Source organism: Gouania willdenowi, chromosome 9, assembly GCF_900634775.1.
Source record: "Gouania willdenowi chromosome 9, fGouWil2.1, whole genome shotgun sequence".
Lineage (NCBI taxonomy): Eukaryota > Metazoa > Chordata > Actinopteri > Blenniiformes > Gobiesocidae > Gouania > Gouania willdenowi.
Window position 1 is genome coordinate 25,848,543 of NC_041052.1, and position 14,552 is coordinate 25,863,094.

A 14,552-nucleotide genomic window follows, 5' to 3' on the forward strand; every position below is an offset into this window, starting at 1 on the left:
CGTCACCCCTCCTGCGGAAGAGGGTCGTTATATTTATCCTTTGCTCTTTTCTTTATTAAATATGTTTTTTATACATTCCCATCTCAGTGTGGACTTCATCAATAAGAGCAACTGTTGTGGGTCTAAATCAGAGGACAGCTGATATTTTGCCTTTACACAAGTCACAGGAGACCAAACAGGGAGTGAGGTCACTGTCAATGTGATTGTGTCAAATTAGTTTTTACTGTTCTAGACTGTACTTTATTCTTTGTGCGGGAGAATATAAGAACTGTGAGGCAGTCTATAGAGACCAGCCGGTTCCTATTCCTGCTTACTATTTGGGGACAGTTTGTCCTTTGGGTAACTTGCATCAGACTTAGTAAGCTGACAATGGGCAAGGAGCAGGAGTGCTGCTTGTGTGCAGGAGAGCATCTCAGAAAACAGTCCTAATGGAGTGTTTGCGTAGGCCAAAGAACTACACACAAAGACAGCTCATCTAAGAGGAGGGCTAGGGGGCATGAAGGGAATGAATTCAAATGGTCTTGAATCAAACATTGCTGTTTGAATTACTGCTGAATCCCTCCAGCTCCTACCTTACCGAGGAGAAATCTCATTCCTGGCCATCTGCTCTGTTTTGTGCATCCTTGTGTTTCACACACACACACACATACATATATATATAATTTTATGCAATGCAAAATCTTATCTTAGATGCAGAGGCTTTTATGTCAGTCATAAAACACACTTGTTTTACCTAACAGCCAACCCACACACTACAAACGCCTTGTGTAAAATCACTGCTTTTACGTGTAGTCTAAAACTGATGGGATTGTATATTAAAAGGAAGCAAAGTAAACTTCGACAGAGGCCAATCCCCACCTCAGTAACAACTGTAAATCCAGAATTTTTTTTTTTTTTGCCTACTATTGTGCCTGATATTGATATTGATAACTGTTTAATGAATATGTCATCGATAAGCATATTCTTCTAGAGTGCCTTTTTATTTATTTCTTTTTATTGATTTAGCTATGCGAAGTGTAACGCTACATCCACTTCCACTAGGTGACATAATAATCCGACAGCCGCGGAGGTTAGCAACGTCTGCCGTGGTGAAAAAACTACACATTTCCAAAAATGGACTAAAAGCACATTTATAACACTTTCTGCTGATATAATCTCAAAAATCACACGGTCTGAATGTAAATCAAAGGAAAAGAGGCTACCAGGCTATGAGGAACAAAAGTGAAACTAAAAGAACGTCACATTGAGAATGGTTGCTCATATTCACCTTCCACTGAGAAATATGAATTATGTTGAATAAAACATAATGTGGCTAAAAATGTCTACGGTCTCTATTTCTTGAACCACAGAGTGACTGTTATGTCAGTTATAATCTGATAATATGTCTGACATATAATAAGATATGGGTTGTAGATTATTTAAAGTTGTTCACGGCATATCATTGCATTAGTACATGATCTATCTTGTCGGTCATTGTGAGTTTCCGTAAGCGTTTGGGTGTGCGTTTCCTTGTTGTCGCCGCAAGGAATTGTAGGTCAGCATTATCTTGTCTCCTTTGGTAAAGGATGCATCAGTGTTTCCAAGGCTAAAGAAGGTAAAAAAAAGGAAGCATTAAGCCTCGTTTCCTGAGCTTAAAGAGAACTTCAACGCTTTTGATCATGGCCACCACTTAAACACTTCCGGGGATGAAGGAACAGTGGATAGGAAAGGAGATAGGGACTATTTGGATGCAGCCTTAGTGTCTTATTCTCTTCTGTGATGATTGCCTCCTCGTGTCTGACCCTGCTCTGTTTCCCAATTTTATGAAACTGTCTCCTGCTCTGGACACCATTGAAAGATTGTACGGATCACTTGTTTGTCGCACTTCTATGGATTACGAACCTGCCTGCTCCCCAGGAATCCTGTGCTTGTGTGTACCAAACCTCTGGCTATCCATTAAATGAACTGAGTTCTCTTACACCGTGTCTGCTTTTGGGCTCTCTGCCTCCCCCTTTGACATGAGAGAGTATATGACCTTCATATTTTAGTATGGTTAGTATGCTGTCTTTTTATGTAAAGGCAAAATAGTTGTTTGTGCATGACCTAAATATGAACATCAATAAATCTTTAAATAAACTTTTTCAAAATGTTTTTTAGGTTTCAAAAGAACCTTCTTCTTAATTAGAAGATTAACAGGAGAAATTACAGGGATCAGCAGTAAAAAGAACGTTAAATATTTCAGACACTGACCAGAGAGAAGACTAGGAAGTGCTCCAGTATGTTTCTTACATGATTTAAAGGTTGATTTGTTGTGTATTTTATAGAAATCTTTATACAGTATATTGTATTGTATATTGCATTAGCGTTAGTTTGACTGTTAACAAATTACATTTTAAAAAGCTCCACTTGCTAGTATCTGAACTACTGTCATTTGATGCACTCACAACCTTTAAGCTGTGGTTACACAGAGCTCTGACATATTACAAATGTCAATTCTTCCTGATTCATGACACATTCGTGACAGTCGCAACAAAGAGCAACTTAACTGGACAAGGTTCATAACAGCGCGTAGCATTAGTGGAGAAGTTTTTGAATGTCAAAAAATCTTCCACAAATCTGTATTTGTGTCGTTATTAGTTGGGGGACGATAAAATTGCGACTCTTTAAGAAAGCTGTCAAAAACTGGCATGCGCTACTTTGGATCAAGTCGCTTCATTACGAGTCGTTACTCTCATGTCTGCGTTCCAAAACAATATATATGCCACACTTCAGGCAACTCCACATCATTTCTCACCGTTTCAAACTTAGATTAGATTAGATTATCCATTATTTTATCCCACAGTGGGTAAATACACATGCTACAGCAGCCAAAGACACAAAGAGCAAAGCAAACAAAAAAGCTAAATACAAATACAGAAAGGAAAAATTAAGGCAAAAATAAAATATACAATAAAAAAAGATGCCACAGTCCAGGACCAGACAGCAACTGGTGCCCTCTACATCTGCTGTTCCTGATGCTCCTCCGGGTGCTCTTCAAAAGAGGAGTGACTCAGATGGACCAAAGGGCTGGCTTGATGATGCGATAGAGGAATGTGGATCACTGTGGAGCGATGTGAGCTGTTCAAGATATGATATGGGTCTGTGTGGAACCAACTATATACCTATTTGGCAACATTCGCCACACTCGTAATGCTGCGTACTGAATCATGACGATCCGCACTGAGTCAAAGAGCATGACATTTTGCCACTGATTTGTACTGCGTTTATGAGGAACTCTGTCACAAATATAAATTCCTGGTCTTTCGTCATGTTTCGGAGCTCGGTTCAACCCCAGCATTATTTTTATTTTTTTTTATTTCAAATGGATAAACCTGCTCTACAACAATTTTAAGTTTTAAGGAACATAAACTAAAGAAATGGAATGAAAGGTGATTAGATAGATTGCCATTCTAGTGATAGAGCATTTTGCCCTTGCATTGAGGACATATTTCAGGAGTTTCAAAAGGATCACAACCTTAATTACCTTTATCTTATAACATTAAAAAATAAACAAGGTTTTTGAAATGAATTTATAAATCACTTTGCAAAAAAGATGGAAATCTTGTCACATTTGATACACCTTGTTCAAGGAACCTGAAATGCATGATTCTGTAGATGTTGAAGCAGGAGTACATGCAAACTCCACTGTAGCATTGTCAGATCAGTGCACACAGAACGACATTTCATTTCCATTATCTTGAATACATTGACTTGACTTCAAAGAAAATATAATTTTTTTTAAAAGCAGCATCTCTCTCAGGCTATTATAAGACTGATACAATGAGTTTATCTACATAACCTGTCGCTAAAATTTACATATGTGATGTAGGGAACCAACCTCACCAGTCAAAAGAAAAACAGACCTTTTTAAGGATTTACCAAGTAAGACTGTTTCATGCATACCTGACCCTCACTCTACTATTTCATTACCCTTCTCTAAACAAAAACAGCAGAAGAACCAAAGAAAAGTTTGTTTACGCATGCCTGAGCTATCACTCTCCTTATCAAAACAAAGAGCCAAGGAAAGCTGGCTCTGATACTGTGAACTCTAACCTCAAACCATCTTTTACAACCACAAGGAGGGGGAGACAGGACGCCCACTTGGGCCAACAGATATCTTCGCTTTGTTTCAAGCCTGCTTTCTTGACCCCCGTGGATAAGTGTCACTGCTCTGACATTAACCAGTACTTTTCCCTAAAGGACTTTTACCACTCCCTGCCTTGTGGAAACACCCCAGCTTTCCCTCCAAATACGAGAACAAATAAAATTGTTAAAAAATAAAAAAAACCAGGAAACTACTGTGTTTGTTGTGCAAAAGTGTCAAAAAATGTCTCGAAACTTCACAAATGTTAGTTTAAAGGATAACTACTGTTTAACCATCTAGTAAAAAGAAGTATAACATGATTTTTAATTGGAATATTCACCATTAAAACTCACAACCAATTTCTGAAATGATACTGTGTTATTTTAGAGGCATGGCTAGTATCAAAATGACTGATAAGTAATGATATTTCAGGTTATGATATTGAAAAGATGAATTTAAATATGCTGAATTCATTATCATTGTTTCATGTTTAAATCTAGGATTCTCCTCTGTTTGTCTGTCTACAGTTCACACACACTCACATGCACTCAGACACGCCCACCACAGCTGAGTAAGCCAACACCACTAGCTTAGGTTACCAATCACCGCAGTGACTTTTGAATAATTAACTACCATAATTTCCGGACAATAATCAGCTACTTTTTTCTCACGCTTTGAACCCTGCGGCTTAAACAATGTGGATTTTTCCTGGTTTTATAAGCTTCATGTCGCCACAAAATTGAGCTCCGTCACATTAGATCAGGTGGAACAATTAAATTGTTAACATTATATTGTTCTTGCTCGCACTAAATCATTCTGATCACTCAATTTGTAATGATGCACACTGCCTCATCATAGCAGATAAATGTTGTCACAGAGAGAGAAAGAGAGAGAGAGAGCCCACTGCAGCAGCAGCAACATGAATGAAGTAAAAGTCAGCCAGTTAAATCACCGCGTTAGGTTTGATCAGGATTGATTGACGCTCTTGACTCTGATGTACACGCTTCCGTAAGGGGGACGGAGAGACAGAGCGGAGATCAGAACAGCCTGGACACAGGCTGTATCCAAGTTGTTCTGATCTCCACTCCGTCTACAGTAAAAGTCAGCCAGTTTGTAATAGTAGCATAACAGCATGAAGATGCCAAGATGGATATGTTCTGAAGCGATCGCGTCCGTATTCTGACTCGCTGTGAAGTCGTACTTCACGGTAAAAAGAGAGGATGAAGTGGTGTATCAGTCTGGTTCCAGTAAAAAGTGACCATAAAAAGCTGTAAATGGACTGATATGTAGACATGGGGCAGTGAGGAGGTGACTTCATGTAGTAAAGGAAACTTATCAGTTGAAACACAGACATTTCCGTGAAACCTAACTTGAGTACAGCAGCCCGCCTACATGCCCGTTCTGATTGACCGAGATGTCATCAGCCAATATGGTGCGGCCTACGTTAGTCTATTTTTTAGAAAATTGTAAAATTATTGTAATGTGGCAAATAAAAGCCCGGAAACTACGGTAAAACCATCCTTTAACGTTCTTGTTAAAGGAGTGTTCCTTAGAAAATTGTTAGTTTGGGACGCTGGCGTACCGGCTCACCCGTTCACCCATATATCTTCCTTATAAGACGCTGGAGCAACAACAACCAATCCACAAAGTCAGGACCAACTGCGGACCCCTCGCTCCCAGTTAACTAAGCTACGACCGGCCGCCAGTATTTTACCCCTCTTTCCCGCCATCGTCCTATATTAGTATTTTCCCGTAAATATCCTGTATTTTAATGTAATAATAATTAAAAGATGCCTTACTAAACTGAACGCCGTCACCAGCCTTGAAAGAACTTCCACCTGAAATGGCCTGGGTGGCAGTTCTCACGAGATTAGTGCCGACAGCGGCAACAAACCCGGAAACAACTCAAAAAAGAGCGATGATGAATGAAGACGTTCTAGCAAAAAAAAACAATGAACTCGTGTAACAACGTTGTAAAATGTGACAGAAAGTTTACCTTCCTAAAGAGCAGCAGGATGGGACACAGTTACATGTCTTGTTAGATTAGTAACTGAGCGGAAGAAACGATGTAAGTCAGCATAAAAAAATCAGCCAATCACAAGAGCCACAAATATACATTGCTTTAAAAAAGTGTTAAAGGATGTGAAGTCTGCAACAAATGTGTCTATAATAAGTCATTAGTGAATACCAGAAAACTACGCCAGTGAACATGAGAAATTATAAGAAAATATATAATGAAAATAAATTGTTAATGTCTAACTTAAAGACAAGCAATGTGAAATTAACAGTAAATATGTAACGTGTTGACTTGTACATAAACTGTAAGTATATTAAATAAACGCATGTGCTTCATATACACATTTATGTTTTTATTTAGGCTGTTTTATAATTTAGGAATTAGGGCTGAGTGATATATCGAGATTCAAGATGTAGCGAGTTTTCTATTATGGCGATATAGAAAACTATAATATTTTATATATATATATATATATATATATAAAAAAACTCTTCCTCACCCTCCGCGGGCGGTCTCTTTTTTCCTCCAAGCTCGGGTCCTCTACCAGAGGCCTGGGAGCTTGAGGGTTCTGCGCAGTATCTTTGCTGTTCCTAGAATACTTTTCTGGACCGAGATGTCTGATGTATTTCCTGGGATCTGCTGGAGCCACTCCTCCAGTTTGGGGGTCACTGCCCCGAGTGCCCCAATGACCACGGGCACCACTGATGCCTTCACCCTCCAGATTTTCTCCAACTCTTCTCTGAGTCCCTGGTATTTCTCTAGTTTCTCGTGTTCCTTTTTCCTGATGTTGAAGTCGTTTGGTATTGCTATGTCAACCACAACGACTTTCCTCTGCTCTTTGTCCACCACCACAATGTCTGGTTGGTTCGCCATTACCATTCTGTTCGTCTGTATCTGGAAGTCCCACAGGATCTTGGCTTGGTCATTCTCTACCACCTGTGGAGGTGTTTCCCACTTTGACCTTGGGGTTTCCAGCCCATACTCTGCATATATATATATATATATATATATATATACATATATAGCTTATGTATCAAAATACATAGATACAGGAGTCACTGCTTTTACTTCTCAGAACAACATGTAAAGCTCATTTTCAAATGCAAAACTTGACAGGTATGAGCTACTGCCACACAGAACTTTTGCCAGTTCTATCGGGCATCATCTTCAAGGTACCTGAACAAACATTGATAACAAAATTTTACCCAACATATTTAGAACACAGACTCGCACAGCTACACAAAATCCACACAACACCTGCAAACATGTCTCACATACGGTTTTCATGTCATATATGTTTGTCCATTCTCCGTGTCTGTACGTTTCCCTGTGTCTGCCCTTTCTCCTAGCCTTTTCTTAATGATTTCTTTTATTTTTATTATGTCACCTTAATTAGCTTAGAACTGCATTTTATCACCATATAATTACCACATTGTTTTTGTTTTGTTATTGAATTATGAAAATAGAAAGTTAAATGTCAAATTCCTTTGAATTATTAAAGCTGTATATTTTTTTTATTGGTTTATTTGAAAGGGTACAGTGCAATTTCATATATAAAAAAAGCCATAATTAGCCCGAAGGCTATTTTTCATCTGTAGTCCCCTGGCCAAGATGTAAAAAGGCATTAAAATACAAGCATGACAATACATTTACAAGTCAATAACAACAATAACAGTACCTGTTACAATATTAAAACACACAAAAAACCTGTTACAATATTAAAACACACAAAAAACACGTGTTCAAAAAGTCTACGTTATCTAATACAATACAATGCAACATGCTCGACTTTTAATGTTGGCAGACTTACATGTTAATAAGACAAATTTTCAATTTTGTGTTTCGAATCCTCTCCCCTGGTCCCCTACATTATTAGCACGTCCAAATTAGGGATGTACTGTATATTGATTTAGCGATTCCGATGCTTTATCGATTCTCTTATTGATTCCCAAATAGGCTGAAAAACAAGTAGTACATGAGTAGAGTAAAGAATACAACCTGGTTTATTAAAATAAATATCAGGTTTATTAATATAAATATTAAATATTCACAGCTGAGAATAAACTATACTCAAATGAGTCCTCAATAAACAAATAAACAAATCTCAAATGAGTAAAATGAGTCCACAAGTCCAGTGGCTATTGGCTTCGGATAATAAATTAACCTTATTTTTATTATTATCACATACAACACAGTAAGTAAGGAAAAAGAAAATACAATGTTAACACCAAGTTAATAAAAGAGGTTAATTAAAAGCTCGTCTGTACAAAAGTGTCTTTAGCTGCATTTTGAGTCAATGGAGTTAGTGCAGCGTAGAGCCAGCGGCAGAGAGTTGTTTAATTTTACCTGCTGTGCTAGTGCTAGCACTGGTGCTGCTAAGTGCGTCAAAGACACGGCATTGCTTGAGTATAATGCCGTGTTGTGAGGCCAAATGTTTGCACAAATTGGTTGTGTTACCGCCTTTGGTGCACAGATCCCTCTTGCAGGAATTACAGGTGACGATCCCAGATGTGTCATCCTTCTTTGTGAAATGCAGAAAGAAGCTCACCTCTGCTCTCCAGCAGCTTGTGTGCAATGTGTCGTCATCACAAATTTGCGAGTGGGGTACGTTTGTTTAGAGTGGCGGTGCAGCCCGGGAAGAATCAATAGCAGAATCGTAAAGGGTTTTTGTTAGCGATTGCAAAGAATTGTTTGACTAAGAACCGGTTCCCAAACAAAACCAGTTAACGATGCGTATCCCTAGCCCACATGGGACCACTTCAAAGCCGATTAAATATTTTGATCTGATCAGCCCCGTTCAGTGAAGTTGAACGTGTGTTATGAGTTCTAAGGTTGCCAGTTCAGGTTCAAAAGCCGTTGTGAACCATATTGTGAGTTATTTTAAGCAAAGCCGCCTTGAAACGCTTAAACATGGTATAATAGACCACCGAGTCTAACCCTTTAAAGCGCTGTGTTGTTCATGAAAGCCGCTGAGCCGAAAATTTGTATTAATTTTCTACCAATCTGCACCGCCAGATTTGAGTGTTTGAAAAGACGTCCAAAGGTACACATTAAGTTGCCATATCGGAAAAAAAAACTTCAAATACGTAGAACTGTTGCAAACTAGGAATTAGCTACTCAAAGACCACAAGAATTCTTGTATTTTACTGATGCAAAACAAGTTACAAGTCGTTTAAATATTCAGTTTTCTTGTAAAAATGGACAATGCTAACTTTGTATTAGCTCATTCTGGTTGGAGCCAGACAAGTGTGTGTGTGAAACAAAGTGTGAATTTGCCTGCTTTGTTACATGATACGTGACTAAGAACGCATGGCAGAACTCAATGAATGCTCTCCGGAAAAACCTGAAGCACTTTTCAAGTCACCGCTGCTTAGACCAAGACAGACCTTCCGGTTCTGTCTCCGTGTATGCAACTGCCCCTTGTGGCGAGTTTGCAAATAACCAGCTAATGAAGGCCGGACACACTTGTAAAGCTACCAGAGATGGGAAACTTGGACTTGAGACTCAGACTCGACTCGATTTTATGACTTTTTGACTCGACTTGATGAAATCAAAAGAAGACTTGGACTTGCTTGGACTCTAGGATCTGTGACTCTAGACTTGGACTTGACTCAACCCCCCTAACTCGACGAGTCATATCAAGCCATGCCATAATGACAAGAGTTATATATAAATCACATTAACTTTTATCCCTTAATTTCATCACCCACTGTATGTCACAGCAAGGTTCAGTGCTTGTAATTGCTGTGGTGCAGCAAGTAAGAAGGTATGCTTGGGAGCGCAAGGTTGGGGTTCGATCACAAGCTCTGTCATATTTTTTATGACGTCTTTTGGACTTTCGACCACATTACATTAAAATTCAAAATAAATAAGATGTGATCATTGCTTAATTGATGGCTTTTTACTGCGCCCGTGCATGTAAGTAACCCAAGGTTTCCATACTCAGAGTTGATTGACTCACTTCATACCAGCTGTAATGGTACGTGCTACCTATTGTTTAGCATTTTACTAGCAAGCGAGCTGTCAACAGTCTTTGGGCACATTTATACAGGATTGCCTGAAAATGCTCTTTTGGCTGTAAACAAAGGCTAAACTAATTTCAGCTGCCCACAGCAATTGCGCCACGTCGGGAAATGCCCATATGTTGTGACGTCATGTGGGAACTATGTATATTCGAGCCTGTGGTCACGTGACTGCCATAAAGTGAAACGTTCTCCAGGCATTCTCCAGGTCACATAACCTGGTCAAAGACGGTCCGTCTCTCCAAACTTACATAGTCTGTATTTCAAGAGGGAAGCCCTGCTCGGCGCATTGATACTGTCAAGCCCTGTATATTGGCCTGAGGAATCATTTAAAATAACTCATATGGGTGAACTCTTTAGGTCAAAAAGTCTGTGGTGTGCCTTTAATGAGGAACACAACTAACCCCCTACAGTGGCATGTCTGGCTTCTTTCTTCCCAGCAAGGCCAGTTCAGCTGCCAGAGTGATGTTTCTGGGCCATTGTGTATAAGATCACCTATCAAGAAACACCAAATACCAAAGAGTTGTGTAACATTTCTATGGCTTTTCATCTATGTGTTCAAACACACACACAGGTGCCCACACACATAAGATCAGATGACATGAAACTCACCATCGTTGTACAAAGCTCTATGTGTTCATGTATGTAGTAAAGAAACCATTGCAACTGCTATCCTTGGAATCAGTATCTTAAACCAGTTTTTCTCAAACTTTTTAAGATCAAAGACCAGATGTGAATAATTACCCAATTATTTAAATGATCGGTCAGTGTCTGGAACCAAAGCTATCACTGCCACTTCTCAGGAGAATTAGCGAGGCTCTAATTTAAAAATCAATGTTAGGCACTGTCAGGAGCTGAAGTTGTATTTTGGAGCACTTACCAAAGTCTGACATGTTTGATGCTTCTTCTTCACCTCTGCCTCGATTGCTTCCCACTCTTTTCTTCTGGTGCTGATCTCAGTCTCCTGTGGATTAGAGAGAAAAAAGTAAAGAACGACTGCTGTGATTTGTCAGGAACCGAAGCGTCCTGAGAGGAATAAGTGAGAAAATGCAGGAGAGGAAGCAGCAGCATGTCAGACTTTAGGTGGGTGTGTGACTGCCTGGGTTCATCTGTATATCTGTGCATGTTTCCCACGACACGGTCATTAATCATCTACTAGCATAACAGAGGCAGAAATTTAAATGATGAAGGATTAAGTGAACAAGGATTTTCCTGCAGGTGGTCAACAAGGGCAGATAAATAATTCTGTATATAGTATAGCATTACAGTTGAGATGTTTATGTCTCACCTGTATTATATTAGGGTGGAAATATAGTTTAAAAAAAAATCTCAAAAACATTAATTTTGTCTTGGATTGACCCTTACAAGAGTCACCCAAAATCAATCCTTGTTGTTTTGCTTGTGTCGTCGATCAACATATTGGAAACCACACTAATGCCCTAATTCACAAAGATCCCTATTAAAGAGGTGACCATGCAAATACATTGAATGTGTGATTTATTCAATATTGCCAATGCAGATAATAACAGTCACAAAATTGGTGAAGGCTGACCTGTTCCAATAAAAAGGAGTTTGTTCTTGCAAGTTTTTATGTGCTTATGCAGAGTTGCTGAGCACAATGCCCGCATGCGCCAATTTATTTATTTTCTAATTATTTTTGATCCATTGAACGTATACAAGCGTTTGATAAATGAGGGCCAATATATTTTGCATTGCACTAAAGTACCTGATTGCATTTATTAAAGTGCTAATTCAGTGTCATCATATTTTCTGTGGTTGCAATTAAATAAGCATGTGATATTTTGTGGCTATACGCTGCTAATTGCAGAAAAGCAGCCATTAACTGCACTGAAAAATATACGACTTTAACCATTATACAACTTTACCTACTGGACAACAAACTGAGTATTCTATTTGTGTTTGAGAAACATTGTTGCTGTGATATATTAGTGTAGATAAACTCATCTGTGTCAAAGTGTGACAACACTCCACACCGAAATGTGCGCACCCACACAATGTATTAAATATGCTTGCAGAAGACTATTCCCATGTCAAACGTTTACTGTGTCACAGCTGCTAGTTTCCTCTTGACCTACTGCAAAAGCTTGAAATATTCAGTAAGACAGGAATAAGATCAGAGAACAGTAAAGGCTTAAGGAGGAGAGGGACTCTTTGACCTCTACTGTGATTTATCACCTTCATCCATTTTCACCCAAGGCAAGTGATGAATGAAGCATGAATGAATACATCTTTGAACCTTCACCTGTGGTCACTGGAACACAAGAGATTCAGCACCACAGATAGCACAATTTATGTGAGCGCTGTCCATCCATCCATCCATCCATCTATCAATCCATCCACCCATTCATACTAGTATTCATGGTTGGTTACTACATTGGATTTAAGACTGAATAACTTTAATTTCCACTCTCATCCAGCTCATTCCTAATGTTCTAATAAAACACGTGTCTGATTCTGATCTTCCTGCTCAGTGTCTGTTTTCAATCCACCGAAAACCATTGGAATCTGAGACATTCACCTTGAAGTGCTACGTAGCTAATGGTGAAGGGATGCTACATTCAACTTTTTTGGGGGATATTGCTACAAGATTGGAGGCAGGTCTTACCTGTGAAACCGTGAGTGATTATAGTTAGCTTCTGCTATAGTGAGCTGCTGCGATAGTGAGCTGCTGCGGTAGTGAGCTGCTGCGATAGTTACCTGCGATAGTTAGCTGCTGCGATAGTTTGCTGCGATAGTTAGCTGCTGTGATAGTTAGCTGCTGCGATAGTTAGCTGCTGCGATAGTTAGCTGCTGCGATAGTTAGCTGCTGCGATAGTTAGCTGTGATAGTTAGCTGCTGTGACAGTTAGCTGCTGTGATAGTTAGCTGCTGCGATAGTTAGCTGCTGCGATAGTTAGCTGCTGCGATAGTTAGCTGTGATAGTTAGCTGCTGCGATAGTTAGCTGCTGCGATAGTTAGCTGTGATAGTTAGCTGCTGCGATAGTTAGCTGCTGTGATAGTTAGCTGTGATAGTTAGCTGCTGTGATAGTTAGCTACTTGGTGAGTAGATGAACTACTCACCAAGTCTACGGACGCTGCCATAAAACAGTCAACAGCGCGGTCATCCTTTCTCCATAATACTCTATGTGACAACAATGGAGTTCACTGGGAGAATCCGGCTTCTAGACTGTCCTGTTCCATCTTTTTATTCAGTCTGTGAATGTTTTAGCTCGTAAAAAGCTGTTCACGTTTAATGTTTTGTTTTGCTGTGTTACGGTCCAAATAGTATCCAAATAAACTGTTGACTGACTATCAACTGTAAGGCTGGTGTGAGGAACAATAGATGTTAGGACTTCTACCATTTTACATTTTTGCAAAAACAATTGGAACTTTTTTGAGGACAGTAAAATGTTTATTTTTCATGTTATAAATACCACTAACAGCAGCCGTCAACACACACGGAAGTTCATCAGAAGAAACAAAGGAGCACCAGTAAATTTATTACACCACCTCTGGTTCCTTTATCACATGTCATGTGCATGTTTTATGTAACATCCATTTTTTGGTTTTGATTTATTTAGTTATTAAAAACATTTCAATTTACCAGTAATGCGACTTATGCGTTGCTTCTTTTTATGTCCGGGAGCAAAAGTCTGCGTAGTCACCAGTTTATCTGAATATTATTTGGACCTTAACACTGTTTGGTGAAGTTGGTAGATATTCACAGATTCAAAATTCCAGCATCTATAACTCTTTAACGAAACATCATCGACACACCTCTGCCATCGATGTGAGATGAACAACATGATACAAGATCATTTTTTATCAAACGCAGCAGAGGAAAAGTCCGTCTGTCGATAATTCTGTGTGGTGAGAATAAAACACGAAGCTCTCGTCCTAGTTTCTCCATAAATATTCAAATATCACACAAACAGAACCAGATTTAATCTTAAAACAAAAATACGCTGCTTGTTTGGTTTTTCTGTTTTCCTGTTTCTGGTTTTAAATTCATAAAACAGAAACAAAAAAATCAGTTTTTTTTCCTATTTTTTAATTTGGTTTTTAAACAAAATAACCAAAGAATGAAGGATACATGGATTGTAGGAATTTTGTGAGTTTTTCAACTGATGAAGGATCAGTATATTGATTTAAATTCACTCCAAAATGTAATGAGGTTTCCATGTCATCAAATTTTGTCAAAATCAGTAAAGTACTTTTGACTTAATCCAAACAAACAAACAAATATATATAAACCATCTGTAAATCATGCAAACTAACCCACATCAGGGCCTAAATCAAAAACCCTTCACTGAGAGCTTGCAGGCTGGGATCTAACATATAGAGTTGCGCTTGATACTTTCCTTTCTCTCATTTGGACAATAAAACAGGCAAACACTCACAGCTTTTAGGGT

At 38.9% G+C, this 14,552-nt stretch overlaps 1 protein-coding gene across 19 annotated transcripts in view; it reads right to left on the reverse strand.

Moving 5' to 3' along the window:
• Positions 1-14,552, reverse strand: part of rimbp2b (RIMS binding protein 2b) — a 159,827-nt gene that overhangs the window by 62,505 nt on the left and 82,770 nt on the right. For all 19 annotated transcript variants that reach the window (XR_003674758.1, XM_028456729.1, XM_028456720.1 and 16 more), the window contains one exon: positions 11,022-11,105. Coding sequence is in view for 17 of the 19 variants with exons in the window: in XM_028456720.1 (XP_028312521.1) it covers positions 11,022-11,105 (84 nt within the window). In the remaining 2 variants the exon portion in view is untranslated. The remainder of the gene's footprint in view (positions 1-11,021; positions 11,106-14,552) is intronic.